The sequence below is a fragment of the Geotrypetes seraphini genome, chromosome 6, assembly GCF_902459505.1.
Source record: "Geotrypetes seraphini chromosome 6, aGeoSer1.1, whole genome shotgun sequence".
NCBI classification, from domain to species: Eukaryota; Metazoa; Chordata; class Amphibia; order Gymnophiona; family Dermophiidae; genus Geotrypetes; species Geotrypetes seraphini.
Genome location: NC_047089.1, coordinates 15,250,612 through 15,265,630, shown reverse-complemented (window position 1 = coordinate 15,265,630; position 15,019 = coordinate 15,250,612). Strand labels below are relative to the sequence as shown.

The 15,019-nt window shown below is 44.3% G+C and overlaps 1 protein-coding gene across 1 annotated transcript in view; it reads right to left on the bottom strand.

The window, feature by feature from the left end:
• Window positions 1–15,019, bottom strand: part of CAPN5 (calpain 5) — a 190,939-nt gene that overhangs the window by 135,105 nt on the left and 40,815 nt on the right. Inside the window, exon 2 of the mRNA XM_033950615.1 lies at window positions 7,365–7,541. Coding sequence (XP_033806506.1) covers window positions 7,365–7,529 — 165 coding nt within the window. The 5' untranslated portion in view covers window positions 7,530–7,541. The remainder of the gene's footprint in view (window positions 1–7,364; window positions 7,542–15,019) is intronic.

The window sequence follows — 15,019 nt, the reverse complement described above, 5'->3', positions numbered from 1 at the left end:
ACACACAGCTCAGCCCCCATTACCTTAATGAAGTGCAGAAGCCTAGTCTGTCTTCTCAGAACAATGGGATATTTACAAGTTTAAAGCAGAAGGCTGGTCTTTTGCACACCAAAGCAAGTAGTATTAGTTAGAGAACCTGTAGTCACTGTTGCACCAAGAAATCTGAGCAAGGAAAGAGTGACAAAATGAATGCATAACCAAGCAACCAAAAATAAAAAATTTTATTGATTTATTAGGATTTATTAACCTTTATGAAGAGATTGGATTGGATTGGATTTATTATTTTGGATTAACTTTACAAATCAGCAATAGAACAATTCCAAAGCAAATAACTAAAAAAAAAGTCATCCAATGATTTATCTAATTACATCAGACTAATAAACCAGTTGTCCATGCTGTGAAAGGGGTCCTAACCGATAGTGCTTGCATTAAATTGGTTAATAAAAAGACCCCAAAGTTGTTTTAAGTAATTTACACAAGTACAATTCAACATGAAACTTACAAACACAGGACCCCGGCTATGCTAGAACGATTCAAAAGCAAATTGAAATGCTATTTATTTAAGGATGCTACGTCCTTTCTTTTTCTAACTCTTTCCTTTTCCCCTACCATGTTGTTTTTACCTTAAGTGTTTTTCTTTCCTTCCTTTTGGTTCTTGTTGATTATTTTACATTTTTATGATGTTGTTGTCTGCAAGTTTATTTAATATTGTATATTCCTATTTTATCTTTTGTACATCGATTGCGACTTATCAAATTTTAAGAAAAACTTGAAACTTGAATAAGAATATTTAACTAAGTTTTACAGTTTTAAAGTTTTAAAGAATGTTTCCTTTATACGTAAATAAAGAAAAGTATATAAAATCGTACCCGTTTGAGGCTTTTATGTATGCAGCGGTGACGGTGACGGGGCGGTGAATGGGGTCGCAGTGGCGGTGACGGGGCGGTGAATGGGGTGGCAGTGGCGGTGACGGGGCGGTGAAGGGAATGGCGGTGACGGGGCGGTGCAGAGGATGGTGAGACGGGGACGGGGCGGTGACGGGGACCAATTTTTTCACCGTGTCATTCTCTAGTTTTGACTACTGTACACCAGGTTCTAGACAAGGGCTGCCTGAGTCCGGTCCTCAAGATCTACTGGCAGCCAGGTTTTCAGGATATCTGCAATGAACATGCATGAGAGCGATTTGCAAACCAAGAAGGCAGTGCAGGCAAATCTCTCTCATGCATATTCATTGTGGATATCCTGAAAACCTGGCCTGCCAGTAGATCTCGAGGACCGGACTCAGGCAGCCCTGTTCTAGACCCTAAAGCCCCCGATTGTTTCCTGGAGAGCTGCGATCAGAACATGCTATGAAATTGGCCCTGGACAGAGTATGTACTATGTCCCATACAAGAATTGAGATATCGATGTTCTCTGTTGCAAGTGTGAAGTTTTGGAATGTTCTGACTGGACAATTACGTCTTTTCAAGCCAGGAGAGGTTTTTAAGGAATTATTGAAAACATATTTGCATGTATCAGCATTCGTGTGAATTCACAAGGGAGGTCCTATTCATAGAATTCTGCCTGAAATAATATGTGATGTGTCAGAAGTTTTTATTTTTTGTATGTCGATTGTACACTGCTTCGGTTTAAAGCAGTATATAAATTTTGAAATAAAGAAATTCCAGCACTGGTGCGAATAAAGGACCTCTCCTGGAAGCACACCAAACAGTCTGATTTGCAGGGATTGCCACAAAGGATATGCACGCAGACAGATGTGCATTCATTAAGACAGGGGTAGGCAATTCCGGTCCTCGAGAGCCGGAGCCAGGTCAGATTTTCAGGATATCCACAATGAATATGTATAAGATGGATTTGCATGCACTGCCTCCTTGAGATGCAAATGTTATCTCATGCATATTTATTGTGGATATCCTGAATACCTGACCTGGCTCCGGCTCTCGAGGACCGGAATTGCCTACCCCTGCATTAAGAGATCCAACGAATGCAACTCTCTCGTGCATATGTATTATGGCAATCCAAAAAAAAAAAAAAAAAAAATGCAACTGGAGAGTTTTGCCTTCAGGAATGTTGGAAAACACTGCAGTAAAGGTCAATTCCAATGGAGCTGGAAGAAATTGCAGGCCCCCACTCCCCTCCCAAAAAAAGAGCAAGCTTCAAAAGATCAGAATGGCAGACTAGATCAGGGATCTCAAAGTCCCTCCTTGAGGGCCGCAATCCAGTCGGGTTTTCAGGATTTCCCTAATGAATATGCATGAGATCTATGTGCATGCACTGCTTTCAATGCATATTCATTGGGGAAATCCTGAAAACCCAACTGGATTGCGGCCCTCAAGGAGGGACTTTGAGATCCCTGGACTAGATGAACCGTTGAGGTCTTTATCTGCCGTCATTTACTGTGTTAGAAAACCATTTCAGTTGGTTTGTCCAGAGAGATGGTATAATAAATAAATCTACAAAAAAAACCCAGAATCTACCTCCAAAGTGGTGCAAAATGGTGCCCACACCTGGAATACTGCGTCCAACACTGGTCACCGTACATGAAAAAGGACATAGTACTACTCGAAAGGGTTCAGAGAAGAGCGAAACAATGGTTAAGGGACTGGAGGAGTGGCCGAACAATGAGAGGCTAGAGAAACTGGGCCTCTTCTCCCTTGAAAAGAGAAGACAGAGGGGACACGATCGAAACATTCAAGATATTGAAGGGAATTGACTTAGTAGAGAAAGAGAGACTGTTCACCCTCTCCAAAGTGAAGAGAACGAGAGGGCAATCGCTAAAGTTAAAACGGGATGGATTCCGTACAAACGTAAGGAAGTTCTTCTTCACCCAGAGAGTGGTAGAAAACTGGAACACTCTTCCAGAGTCTGTCATAGGAGAAAACACCCTCCAGGGATTCGAACAGAGGAGATTGAGAGGGGACATGATTGAAACATTCAAGATACTGAAGGGAATAGACTTAGTAGATAAAGACAGGTTGTTCATCCTCTCCAAGGTAGAGAGAACGAGAGGGCACTCTCTGAAGTTGAAAGGGGATAGATTCCGTACAAACTTGAGGAAGTTCTTCTTCACCCAGAGAGTGGTAGAAATCTGGAACGCTCTTCTGGAGGTTGGATAAGTTTCTGCTGGAACAGAACATACGCAAGTAAGGCTAGACTCAAATAGGGCACTGGTCTTTGACCTAAGGGCTGCCGCGTGAGCGGACTGCTGGGCACGATGGACCACTGGTCTGACCCAGCAGCGGCAAATCTTGCGTTCTTAATTAACACCTCATAACTGACGCTCATTTGCACTAAGAAGTTACGCACTCAACCTGATAGGTGCATTCTATAAAAGGTGGTACTTCTCAATCACAAAAGGAGACATGGCCGGGAGAGGAGCATGAGTAGATTGTGGGCGTCCCTAAAAGTTAAAGCACAGTTATAGAAGGCGCCCGATCTGCGCACAACTTAGGCATAAGAATTTCAAGCCTGGTTTTTCTGTCCTAAATGGGTGTATTTAAATGTCAGTGACACGTACAGCTGTTACCCTGTTTCCCCGAAAATAAGACACTGTCTTATATTAATTTTGGGCCCAAAAAAGGCACTAGGTCTTATTTTCGGGTGGGTCTTATTTTTTTTCATGTACAATGATCATCTTTCCCTTCCTCTCTTTCACCCGAATTCTTCCTATTTCCTTTCTCTTCCCCACATGTGCAGAATCTTTCCTCCCCTCTCACCCATCCCCTTGTGCAGTCTCTTTCTATCCATTCCTCCCATTTCCCTGTGCAACAGAACCCTTGCAGCTTCTATCCCTCCCTTCCTTCCATCCCCCTATGCAGCATCTTTCTATCTCTCCCATCCCCCCCACCACCGCAGCGCACCCCTCTGCTGATCCTTTCATCTCTCCCTCCCATCCGAACCCTGACCATGAGCCGAAATACCTGGAAACAAACGGCAGCGTCGGCAGCATCGCGGCCTGCCCTTCTCACATCCGGGCGTTCCTCTGCCGCATCACTGATGTCATCAGCAACACGGCACCGAACGGACGGGCGTGAGAAGGGCAGGCCGCGATGCAGCCTGTGCTGTCGAAGCTGCCATTTGTTACCAGGTATTTCGGTCTCGCGGTCGGGGCTCGGATGGAAGGGTTGGTGGGGGAAGCGCTACCGTCGGCGACTAGGGCTTATTTTCGGGGTAGGTCTTATTTTCGGGGAAACACGGTATATATTCAATTCATTTTTTATCTCGTTGTCCTCAAAGAGCTCAGAATGAGTTGCAGGTTAAACATACAAAATTCCAGTACAAGATTACAAAACAAGTTTTTAGCCTAACTTGGCACATATTAGGGGTCTGATATTAATATACGCAATATACAGTTTACCGGTTATGATTTTATCATAAATTGACCCAAATGGACAGTTTACAGGTTAGATTTGCCAAAGCACAAATTCTATATTTGGTGCATCTCCTTTTATAGAATCTCGCCAAGTGCCGTTCTGATCGCCACCAACTTTTTAAGGCACAGTATATAGAATCGGGTCCCTATTGCTTAAAATTCAGCGTCTGCGGCTACCATCAGGTTAAGCAGAGGAGCAATCACTGGGGCCAAGCAGGGGAGGGATTGGCGCAATGCATAGGATGGTGGAAGACCCGGGTGTCAAATGTTAAAAGAAAAATTTTAAAAAACAGATCTAGATCGACAAAATAAATCTAAGAATATTTTTTTCTGCTTGTTCCTAAGAATTTTAGCCAGCACTTATATTTACTATAAATTACTTCCATCCCTGCCCAAATGACATTCTATTAGAGAAAAATGCCTTGGAAAATTCATAAAAATGCCTTCACTTAAGGGTGTGTGAATTACTCTCTCCTGGCGGAAAAAAATGATTCTGGCCGCTATAAACACTGCAACAATAATTTCTCTCTCAGTGAAACACACACAAAACTCAAGGCAGGGGATAATTTAACTCTCCCCTCCCCTTTTTTTTTTAAATTATAATAAAATTGCATGAGCTAAATGCCAAGCCACCCATTTTATTCCTATAAGCAACTTGGCATTTCGTTTGCACTGCTCGGCAACGCACCTTTTTAAAAGGGGGGGGGGGGTGATTAACAGGGGTTTAAGTGAAATGTCAAGAACATGACTTTTACATAAAAGATCACATTTACCCCACCCCCCCCCCTTTTACCAAAGCATAGCGTAGGAGCTGTTACCACTATAGCCGGCGCTAAAAAATACGCTATGTTTTTGTAGAAAGGGGTTGGGTTAAGTCTAGGAGATCAACAGATATATCACAAAACAATCTCACAAGAAACAGCACTATTTAAGCATAGACATTGGACTATAAGTGTTTTTTAAAAAAAAAATCCTTTCATGAGGGAGAATGTGGCGCAGTGGTTAAAAAAACAAAATGAAAATGCCTTTAAACCTCGAAGGTGCTCAGAACCAATATATGGTAAGAAAGTGACCAAAGCAGGGCAGCAACCCCTGTAAGGACTTTCAAAGAGTCTATCACTGCACCATCCTCAAACAGTAGAAAGGTATTTAAATTTTGGTGAATGTCTTTTTATACTATTTTTCTTCTTTTTTCTATTAAATGTCCATTTAAAATGTCCAAAGCTTAAGTGAAAACTATGATCCTCAAAATAGGCAAAACTTAACTGTGAGTGTTTAGGAAGCCAACTTTCTACAGCAGGTACAGGTGGGTCCTAACGCGTTTTGCCGACAGGCTTTTTCAGAGAACCCCCATGCTGGATGGCACATCAAGTTCAACAACTTCCTGAATCTTCACTTCTAAGCCGATTGCATTTCCTGTTGACCAGTGGTTAAAGCTACAGCCTCAGCCCCCTTAGGTTGTGGGTTCAAATCCACGCTGCTCCTTGTGACCCTGGGCAAGTCACTTAATCCCCCCATTGCTCCAGGTACATTAGAGAGATTGTGAGCCCACCGGGACAGACAGGGAAAAATGCTTGAGTTCCTGAATAAATCCATGTAAACCGTTCTGAACTCCCCTGGGAGAACGGTATAGAGAGTTGAGTAAATAAAATATAAAACATTGGCATAAATCGAATGATAAAATCTAAAACTAAAAATTGATCTAATAAGTCACTTTTATTTTAAATATTAAAAAGTACTTGTTTTTTTATTTTTTTTAAATATAGGTTGGATATAAGTCCCCCTATTTAAAATGATTAATTTTTTTATATTTAAAATAAGAAAAATAAAAGTAGCTATTACAAATTGACTTACGCCGAAAATGATGTACATTTCTTGGTGCAGGATGTTTTACTTCTGAGTGACATTTCTGACGGTCTGATGTACCATATATGCTTACACTGTTGACAACTTCTCAGTTTTCTGTAACACGTGTTCCTACAGCTCATTATTGATCCTATAGCATTTAGATTCACTATAGCACCTGTGTTCTTATTTTTCCCGTAGCATGTATGTTATCGAAAACCATCTCAATCTTCTGTAGCTCGTTATCGATCCTGAAAACTACTGTGTGCGTTTCCTTGTAACCCATTCTGGGCTCCCGGGGAGGACGGGCTAGAAAACCAAGGGGTCCTTTTATTAAGATGCGCTAACCGATTTACCGCGCGCTTAATGCCGTGGTGCCCCTAAGAATATAAAGGATGTCTTAGCATTTAACACACCTTAATAAAAGGACCCCTAAATAAATAAATACATACCCCCCCTCTTCTACGAAACCACGCTAGCGTTTTTTAAGCATGAGGAGCCACGCTGAATGGCCCCTGCTGCTCCCGATGCTCATAGGAACTCAATGAGCGTCGGGAGCAGTGTGGGCCATTCAGCCAGGCTCCCCCCCGCGCTAAAAACCGCTAGTACGGTTTCGCAGAAGAGGGGGATAGTGTTGTTTCCAATGAGATTTGTTTTATGATGTATTTCTTGTTAAAGGCAACATAGGCAGCTCTCCACACTACCCCAGAAATTCATGCAGAAATTCATGCAGAAAATTCATGCAGAAATTCATGCAGAAAATTATACAGCTGCTTTGAAGACATAAGCGTTTGCATGGTCCCTGTGTATATACGTGCATATATATATATATATTTTTTTTTTTTAATATGTGCATATCACAACTCTACCTAACTTATGTTCCCTAAGGGCACTTAGGGCTCCTTTTACTAAGGTGCACTAGGGCTTTAATGCGTGAGATACATTGCCGCATGCGCTAGACCTTAACGCCAGCATTGAGCAATTTCGTGCGTGTGCCAAAAACGCTAGCGCACCTTAGCAAAAGGATCCCTAAGTTACATATCCCCGTCAAGCCCCCACACCACTTGATAAGTGCCCATTCCAAATGTCACAAAAGGAAAATGTTGGTCAACCATCGACATGTCGGACGCATTTCGGAGGCGCTCACCTTGGGTCGTTTCCACTGTACTCCTTGCATTCTCTGCGACTTGTAGAAGAGGGAGTCGTCGTTGGCGGGGAAGGCAGGGTCCTCAAAGAGGACCCTCTTGCGCTGGCATTCCTTCTTCAGAGCAGAGTACTGCTGGTTTTCGAACGGCTTCACCGACGAGAACATCTTTCAGAGCAACTATTGCGAAAAAGCAAACGATAAAGAATCAGATCAGGCAATTCTAGGGCAGACTGAGGGCAGGGAGCATTCTGGTCACACTAGCTCAGTGAACAAGCTAAAATTAAAGACTTATTTAAACATTGCCTTGGGAAGTGCCCAATCAGAATGGCAAAGAATATTTGCTTACTTGTGTCAAGACAACAGGAAAGAACTTGTATAAAGAGCCCTGGTTATCAATGTAAGGTATCAGTTTGCCGACATTCTTCTATGGTGGGGCGATTTGCATAATCCACACTTTTGTAATGACTGTTTTCAGCATGGTTTGAAAGGCTGGTACAACCCCTGGAATTCTGAAACTCTCTTGAATTCCACTCATAAGCATTGCCTCTGCCTCTGCCGGGTCAGACCAGGGGTCCATCGTGCCCGGCAGTCCGCTCCCGCGGCGGCCCCCCAGGTCCATGACCTGAAAGTGTTCCCTACCTAAAATATCCATACTCTATTCGCTCAATGTCCTGTAAGGTAAACCTCTATCTGTACCCTGTTATCCCCTTCGCTTCCAGGAAGTCATCCAGTCCCTCTTTGAACCCCAGAATTGTACTCTGTCTTATCACCTTCCAGGAAGGAGACTTTTTGGTCAGTTCTGTTTTTAAACTAAAATCCATTGAAATCCACTCGAATTGAGGAAGTTTCTTTTTTTGAGACTATATCGTTTGTCATATATGTAATAAGCATTATTACATTGAGGTTTTTTTCAAGATCTTTGTATATATTTGAATAACTGAATAGTTTAAATAGAGATATTCACCGTGTACTTTACGGAGACTCCGCGGCTCCTCTCATCCAGCTCTTCTCCAAGGCATGGTCTACTTCCCTCAGAACCCTCAACAGAATACTTCTACGTGTTTTCCACTCCATGCTCACCTTTCTAGGCATAAAAACTTGGAATGGCCTTACTGAAATGACCAGGACGGAACCTAACCACACCATATTCCGGAAGACATTGAAAACTCATCTATTTGACACTTAATCACATGTATTCTCTCCTCCCCCCTCCCTACCCCCTTCTCCCCTCCTCTTCTCTTCTCCCACCCCTCCTCCCCCTTCTCCTTCCTCACCCCCTTTTTAAGTCGCCTTGAGCCTACCTAGGTATGAGCGATGCAAAAATAGAAGATTAGATTAGATATTCCAAAGTCTGGTTTCCTTTTCACATTATATAGGATTGTCTAATCAATTAACACATCGCCTTCTTATGGGCATCTGAGTGATTAATAAAAAAAATCTCAGTCAACCAGTTTCTGATGTCCAACTGTGATGATCCAAGTTTCCAAGTTTATTTGTCACTTGATATACCGTCTATCAATGGATAACTAAACGGTTTACAATATTATAAAAATTAAAAATAGCAATTAAAAATTAAAAGTGATAGTAGGGGATAACGAACCAAAGAATACATACTAGAACCAATAGGAGTGGAGGGGGATGGGGAAATGAAAAAATCCATCTCGATCAGGGGTGGCAAAGTCCCTCCTCGAGGGCCGCAATCCAGTCGGGTTTTCAGGATTTCCCCAATGAATATGCAATAGATCTATTTGCATGCACTGCTTTCATTGTATGCTAATAGATCTCATGAATAAATCCTGAAAACCCAACTGGATTGCAGCCCTCAAGGAGGGACTTTAGATTAAAAAGAAAAGGGAGGAACGAGGGAGAGGGAGAACACATTAGGAGGGGGATACAAAATAGAGAATGACACGGTGACAAAATTCATCACCGTTCCCGTCCCCGCGGATAACCGCGGGAAATAATCCCATGTCATTTTCTAGTGTCTATTTCAACCTCAGTCTTTCTACACCAGCATTCTTCAAAGCAAAGCTTGCGGGTCAGTGGTTGTGCCCAATTATACTCTGATTCTTCCCTCTCTCCTTAAAGAATGACATGAAGATGGTTTCCCGCGGGGACAGGAACGGTGATGAATTTTGTCACCGTGTCATTACGAAACACTAAGAATACCTTCAAAAGTCATTTGGTAAATAGACCCTTTGAATTAAGAAAAGCTGTGTGACAAGTCGTACTAGAACGCCTAAAATTTTTTTATCCAAAATGATCATTCAAACCAAAAAAACAGGTTTCTGTACCACAACTTAAAAGTTATGTCAAAGTTGAGAGGAAAGGTCTCGGATATCCTGCTTCGTTCAATGAATGAACATTGGATTTACAAATGCAGGGTGGATTAGCATTCATTGACCAAAACCTCTCACTCATTCATTTAAAGCTTGTGTAAATCTATCATACTCAATAAATATTGTACTCAGTAAATACCAGCCAAAAAGTGCACTTATCTTAAAAAGTCTTAAAAAGTGCCTTTGTGCAAAGTACGTTATGCATTGGAGTGTTCACCCGACGGGGCCCGTTTCGCCAATCAAAAATGGCTTCCTCGGGGGGGGGGTTTTCGTGGAAATGTTAACAGCTAATACACTTCCATAAAATGGCACCAGCTGATTTCAGGGGTTTGTTGGGTAGTATTTTTTTTTCTGAATAGTAGGGTTTTTATTTCTTTTCTGAATATTTTGCAGTCTGAGGTCGTTATCAGTAAATTGGAGAGTTGGTGGTCTAGTTTAGAGAATGACACGGTGGCGGTTTACCCGCGGCCACCGCATTTTAGCCGCGGGTCACCCGCCGAAAACGGGGAAGAAAACTAGCAGTCGCTGCGGCGACGGGGACAAGGCCATTCACCGTCCGCGGGGCGGTGAATGGTCTTGTCCCCCGCAGTGAGGCATGAAGGATCGCGCGGTCCCCGCAGCTCACACCCGCCCGCCCAATCGATTCCAGTGTCCAGCCAGCTCTCTCCCCTCTCCTCACCCCAGTCCGCAGATCCTCCTCCTCGGCGACCCGCACGCTACCAGAGAGCCGCGCACACCCGCCGCTGCTCAGCCTCGATCTTCTGCTCTGACGCAACCGGAAACAGGAAGTTGCAGCAGAGCAGAAGATCAAACACTGAGCAGCCGCGCGTGTGCGGCTCCCTGGGAAAGCGCGCAGGTTGCCGAAAAAAACCCCCCACAAACCAAGGTGAGGAGAAGGGAGAGAGCCGGCCAAACACCAGGATCGACCGGGCAGGCAGGTAGTGGCCGCGGGGACCGTGCGATCGCTAGTGTTCCCGGCTCAAATTGGAAGGAGGGAGTGAAAGGAAAAAGGCTTATATGGATGCAGCGGGGACGGTGACAGGGTGGTGAATGGGATGGCAGTGGCGGTGACGGGGCGGTGAAAGGGATGGCGGTGACGGTGACGGGGCGGTGAAGGGATCGGCGGTGACGGGGCGGTGCAGAGGATGGTGGGCCGGTGACGGGGCGGTGACGGGGACAGATTTTTTCCCCGTGTCATTCTCTAGTCTAGTTTTGCTGCTTGCTTAGCTAGGAGGCCATCGTAATAATAATAACTTTATTTTTCTATACCGCCAACACCCAAAAAGTTCTAGGCGGTTCACAGAATAAGAAGGATTGGACATTCCAGTGATAATATAAAGCAATCAGAAAGGCAATACAATATTTCAATAATGAAAAAATACAGTAGACCATATGGTCTTTATCCGCCTTCATTTTTCTCTGCTTTTCTACAAAAGAGGTCAGGCAGGAAGAGGGGGGTATGAGAGCGATTTGAATTCCTCAAAGAAAAATAACGTACACGTCAAACCTCTTTTCAGAATGTTCTAAACAAGAGGTCACAATATGAGGTTCCGAGGAGTAAATATGTATGGAACAAGCTCATTGATGACGCAAAACCAGCAACTCAATTCAAGAAAGCTTGCAATAAGCTGCAAACGCTGTATAAATAAGTCAGGAATGAACCAGAAGCTACAGCACTGCCCCCAAGAATAAAACTGGTCTGATAAAGCTAATGATTCATGTTTCGCTGTCATGTTCTACATATCTATGTGGGCTGCTCAACGCAGATGATAAACGTATTACAAGTCACAAAACGCAACCTTGCTTACAGCAACTTTTGGTACAGCCCAATTTGTCATCGCTCATAAAATATCCTTTGAAGTTCTCTTTTTTTTTCTGTTTACCACACATTCTCTCCTTGTAAACGTTCTTGATGGCAGCTCTTTAAATCTTCAGCCATCTTATTTACGTAAAGTGCAAAGAAGTCAAAGGATGTTCCATTAAGTACTTCTAGTAACAACTGCATGTGCACGCTTCCAGATGTTTCACATTAGAGATATAGCCAGCAGGCACAGCCAGCCTTTAGCTAGAGTGATCTGGGACAAGGCTGCCCTTTGTACTATCCACTGCAGTCATGAACATGCCTACTTTGTTTCTCTTTTTCTTAAAAACCAAAACAACATGAAAAAAATTGCATAGACGTTTTCCAGATATTTGACTAACCCGAGAATTCTGAAGACCCAGGAGTTTTGTAGCGATCAGAGTAATCTTGGCGAGCCACCTATAACAATCGCAGGTTTGCGGTTGGCCATTAACCTGACTCCTGAAAATTATCCCAGAGGTTTCATCCAAAAACATGCGTAGAGCCATGAAGAGGCTAACTTCTTTTGCAGTAACCCTTCTACCTTCCTTTTACCCCCCCTTCCAGCAGCACCCCTTCACTGCTCCCCCTGTCCAGCAGCAGCCCTTCTCCCTTCCTTTTACCTCCCCCTGTTCAGCAGCATCCCTTCCCTGCTTCCCCTGTCCAGCAGCAGCCCTTCTCCCTTCCTTTTACCACCCCCCTGTTCAGCAGCATCCCTTTCCTGCTCCCCCTGTCCAGCAGCAGCCCTTCTCCCTTCGTTTTACCTCCCCCCCTGACCAGCAGCACCCCTTCCCTGCTCCCCCTGTCCAGCAGCAGCCTTTCTCCCTTCATTTTACCTCCCCCCTGTCCAGCAGCACCTCTTCCCTGCTCCCCCTGTCCAGCAGTAGGCCTTCTCCCTTCCTATTACCTCCCCCGTGTCCAGCAGCACCTCTTCCCTGCTCCCACTGTCCAGCAGTAGCCCTTTTCTCTTCCTGTTACCTCCCCCCTGTCTAGCAGCACCTCTTCCCTGCTCCCCATGTCCAGCAGTAGGCCTCCCCTTCCTCTTACTTCCCTCCCTGACTCCCCTCAGAGTTCCTGCTGCTGTCGCCAGTGCCGCTGCTTCTCCTCTTCCTCTGCCACCCGTCGCCTCACAGCAATTCCTCGGTCCCACTCCCCTCAGAGTTCCTGCCGCCAATGCCGCTGCTTCTCCTACACCGCCATCCGTCGGCCCACGCCGCCTCTGTTGCTGCCGCCTCTCTGCGCTCCGGAGGCCCCTGGCTTTTCCTCCCAAGCTAATAGAACCCTAAGCGCGCATGCGCACTCCTACCTTCCATGGACCTATGGATCACGCAGGTAGGAGTGTGCATGAGCGCTTAGGGTTTTATTATTAGTAATATGCACTTCTTGAGGTTTATGGTATAGAATTTCCCTATTCTTCATCGTTTGTGTAGGGATTTTTGTCTTAGACTACATATAGTGAGTATTGGTGATGTTAATTGTGAGCACAAAATGAATACACACAGATGGGGCTAAATTCACTAAGGGCACGGATCGGAATCGATCCGTGAGGGATCCATTCCGATCTGATCCGTTCCGGGGGGGCTGATTCAAGATCAGAATCACACCCCCAATTGCCTGCCCGGATCGCTCTATAGTGATCCCAATACATGCGCAGACCATCTGTAGATGGTCTACACATGTGCTGGCCCTCCGAGCCCGGCAGAGAATTTTTTTTTTTTTTTACTGTTTTTAACTTTTTTGCGAGTCCACAGATTAAAACCATGGGCTTGACCTGTGGGGAAGGGTGGGAGAGTCAGGGCTGCAGGAGATTAGGGCTGAAAGCAGGAGTTCGGGATAGAGAGCAGGGCAGCAGAAGGCAGGGCAGTCGGAAAGGGCAGAAGGCAGGGCAGTTGGAAAGAACCTGAGCGACTGGTCCTTAGTTGTCGCTTTTTTGTGATCGGCCAGCCCAGTCGGTGTTGCAGCGTTTTTGCTTGTGAATCGCTGCCTGCCATCATTTGAATGCCGTTCCCCCTCATTTGCATGCGCGGATCGGAGGTTGATTGGGACACAGGTTAGTGAATTAGGTCGGAGGGAAATCGGGTTGCAAACTGATCGGTACACGATCGGTTTGCTTAGTGAATCTAGTCCTTAGAATCTGGGGGATTGTTTACAGAACATACATGTATGTTATTTGTACAGCAGACACGTTTAATTGCTAAACGCTGCACGATTGCTTGATAGTGTAATTTAAAAGAAAAACAAACTACTACAATGGATAAAGACAGAGTCCCCCCCCCCCAAGACATAATAGAGAATCTGATATATAATATGCTTTGTACGGATTGTCAGTTTTAGGTTTAGGAGGAGATAAGATCAATATATTTTTCTAATTTAATCTAATCTAGGATTTATGGATTGCTCTATGCCTATAAGGGCTCAAGGCGATTTACAGTTGCACAAGAGCTCATACAAACAGAGGAAGTTTACAGAAGAGACGCAGAAGTGGATCACGTTGAAGAAGAGCTTACAGCAATTGAGGAAGTCAGCAGACAAGGAACGACAAGAGGATTATGCAGGAAACTCAATGTGATAAGTTTATGGCACTATGAGCTTGCCCTGAGAAGTCTGCAAGGATCACTGTGCCGATAGGTGGCTTTTGGAGAGAAATGGTTTTCATTTTCTTCTAAAACTCAGGTAGTCTGGTTCTAATCTAGTGTCCGTGGGGAGGCTGTTCCAGTTTTTTTATTGCAACGTAGGTGACCAACGAGTTAAATATTTGATTGTATCCGACACCTTTTAGTGAGGGGAGGATCATCTTGGAGGTGTTGAAGATTCTAGCAGATGTAAACGATTGGGCCCAATTCTAACGCATGCCATTCCAAGTTATGTGCCATTTATAGAATCACGCCTAGTGGTGCCTAATTTGAGTTAGGTGCTGGTGAGCATCAAAAGTTAGGCTACGGTATATTAGGCCAGGGTTTTCTTGACCAAATTACCAACGCCTAACCCAATCCATGCCCAACTTTGCCCCTAACCATGCCTACTTTTTGGGTAGGAGCCTTGGTGTAGATGCCTACAAGGCGCCTACCTGAAAATTAATTTTTGTAATTGGTTTTCAATTGAACAGCACTGTTAAAAACCAATTAAAAAATGAAGATAGGTGCTTAGATCAGCTAGGTGTACCAATCTAGGTATCTAGCAGGCACTTTTTATAGAATCAGGCCCATTGTTGCAATTGTGCAGTAGACTTTTAAATAGCTTACAAAGCTGAACTGATGGACGATGTCATTTCGATGAGTTTGCACTAGTTGTTTTGTATAGAAAAGATTTTAGTTTACAGCAGTGCTCTTCCATGCAAGGCCCGGGAGCCAATGGCAGCCCTCATCATCAATCTGGCTTTTTTCCCCCTGTTACTCTCTTCCTCTCTAACCAGGTTCAAGACGGAAAGAGGTAAGTGGATGAGAGGAAGAGCCACATGCTGGAAGGACAAGAATTTC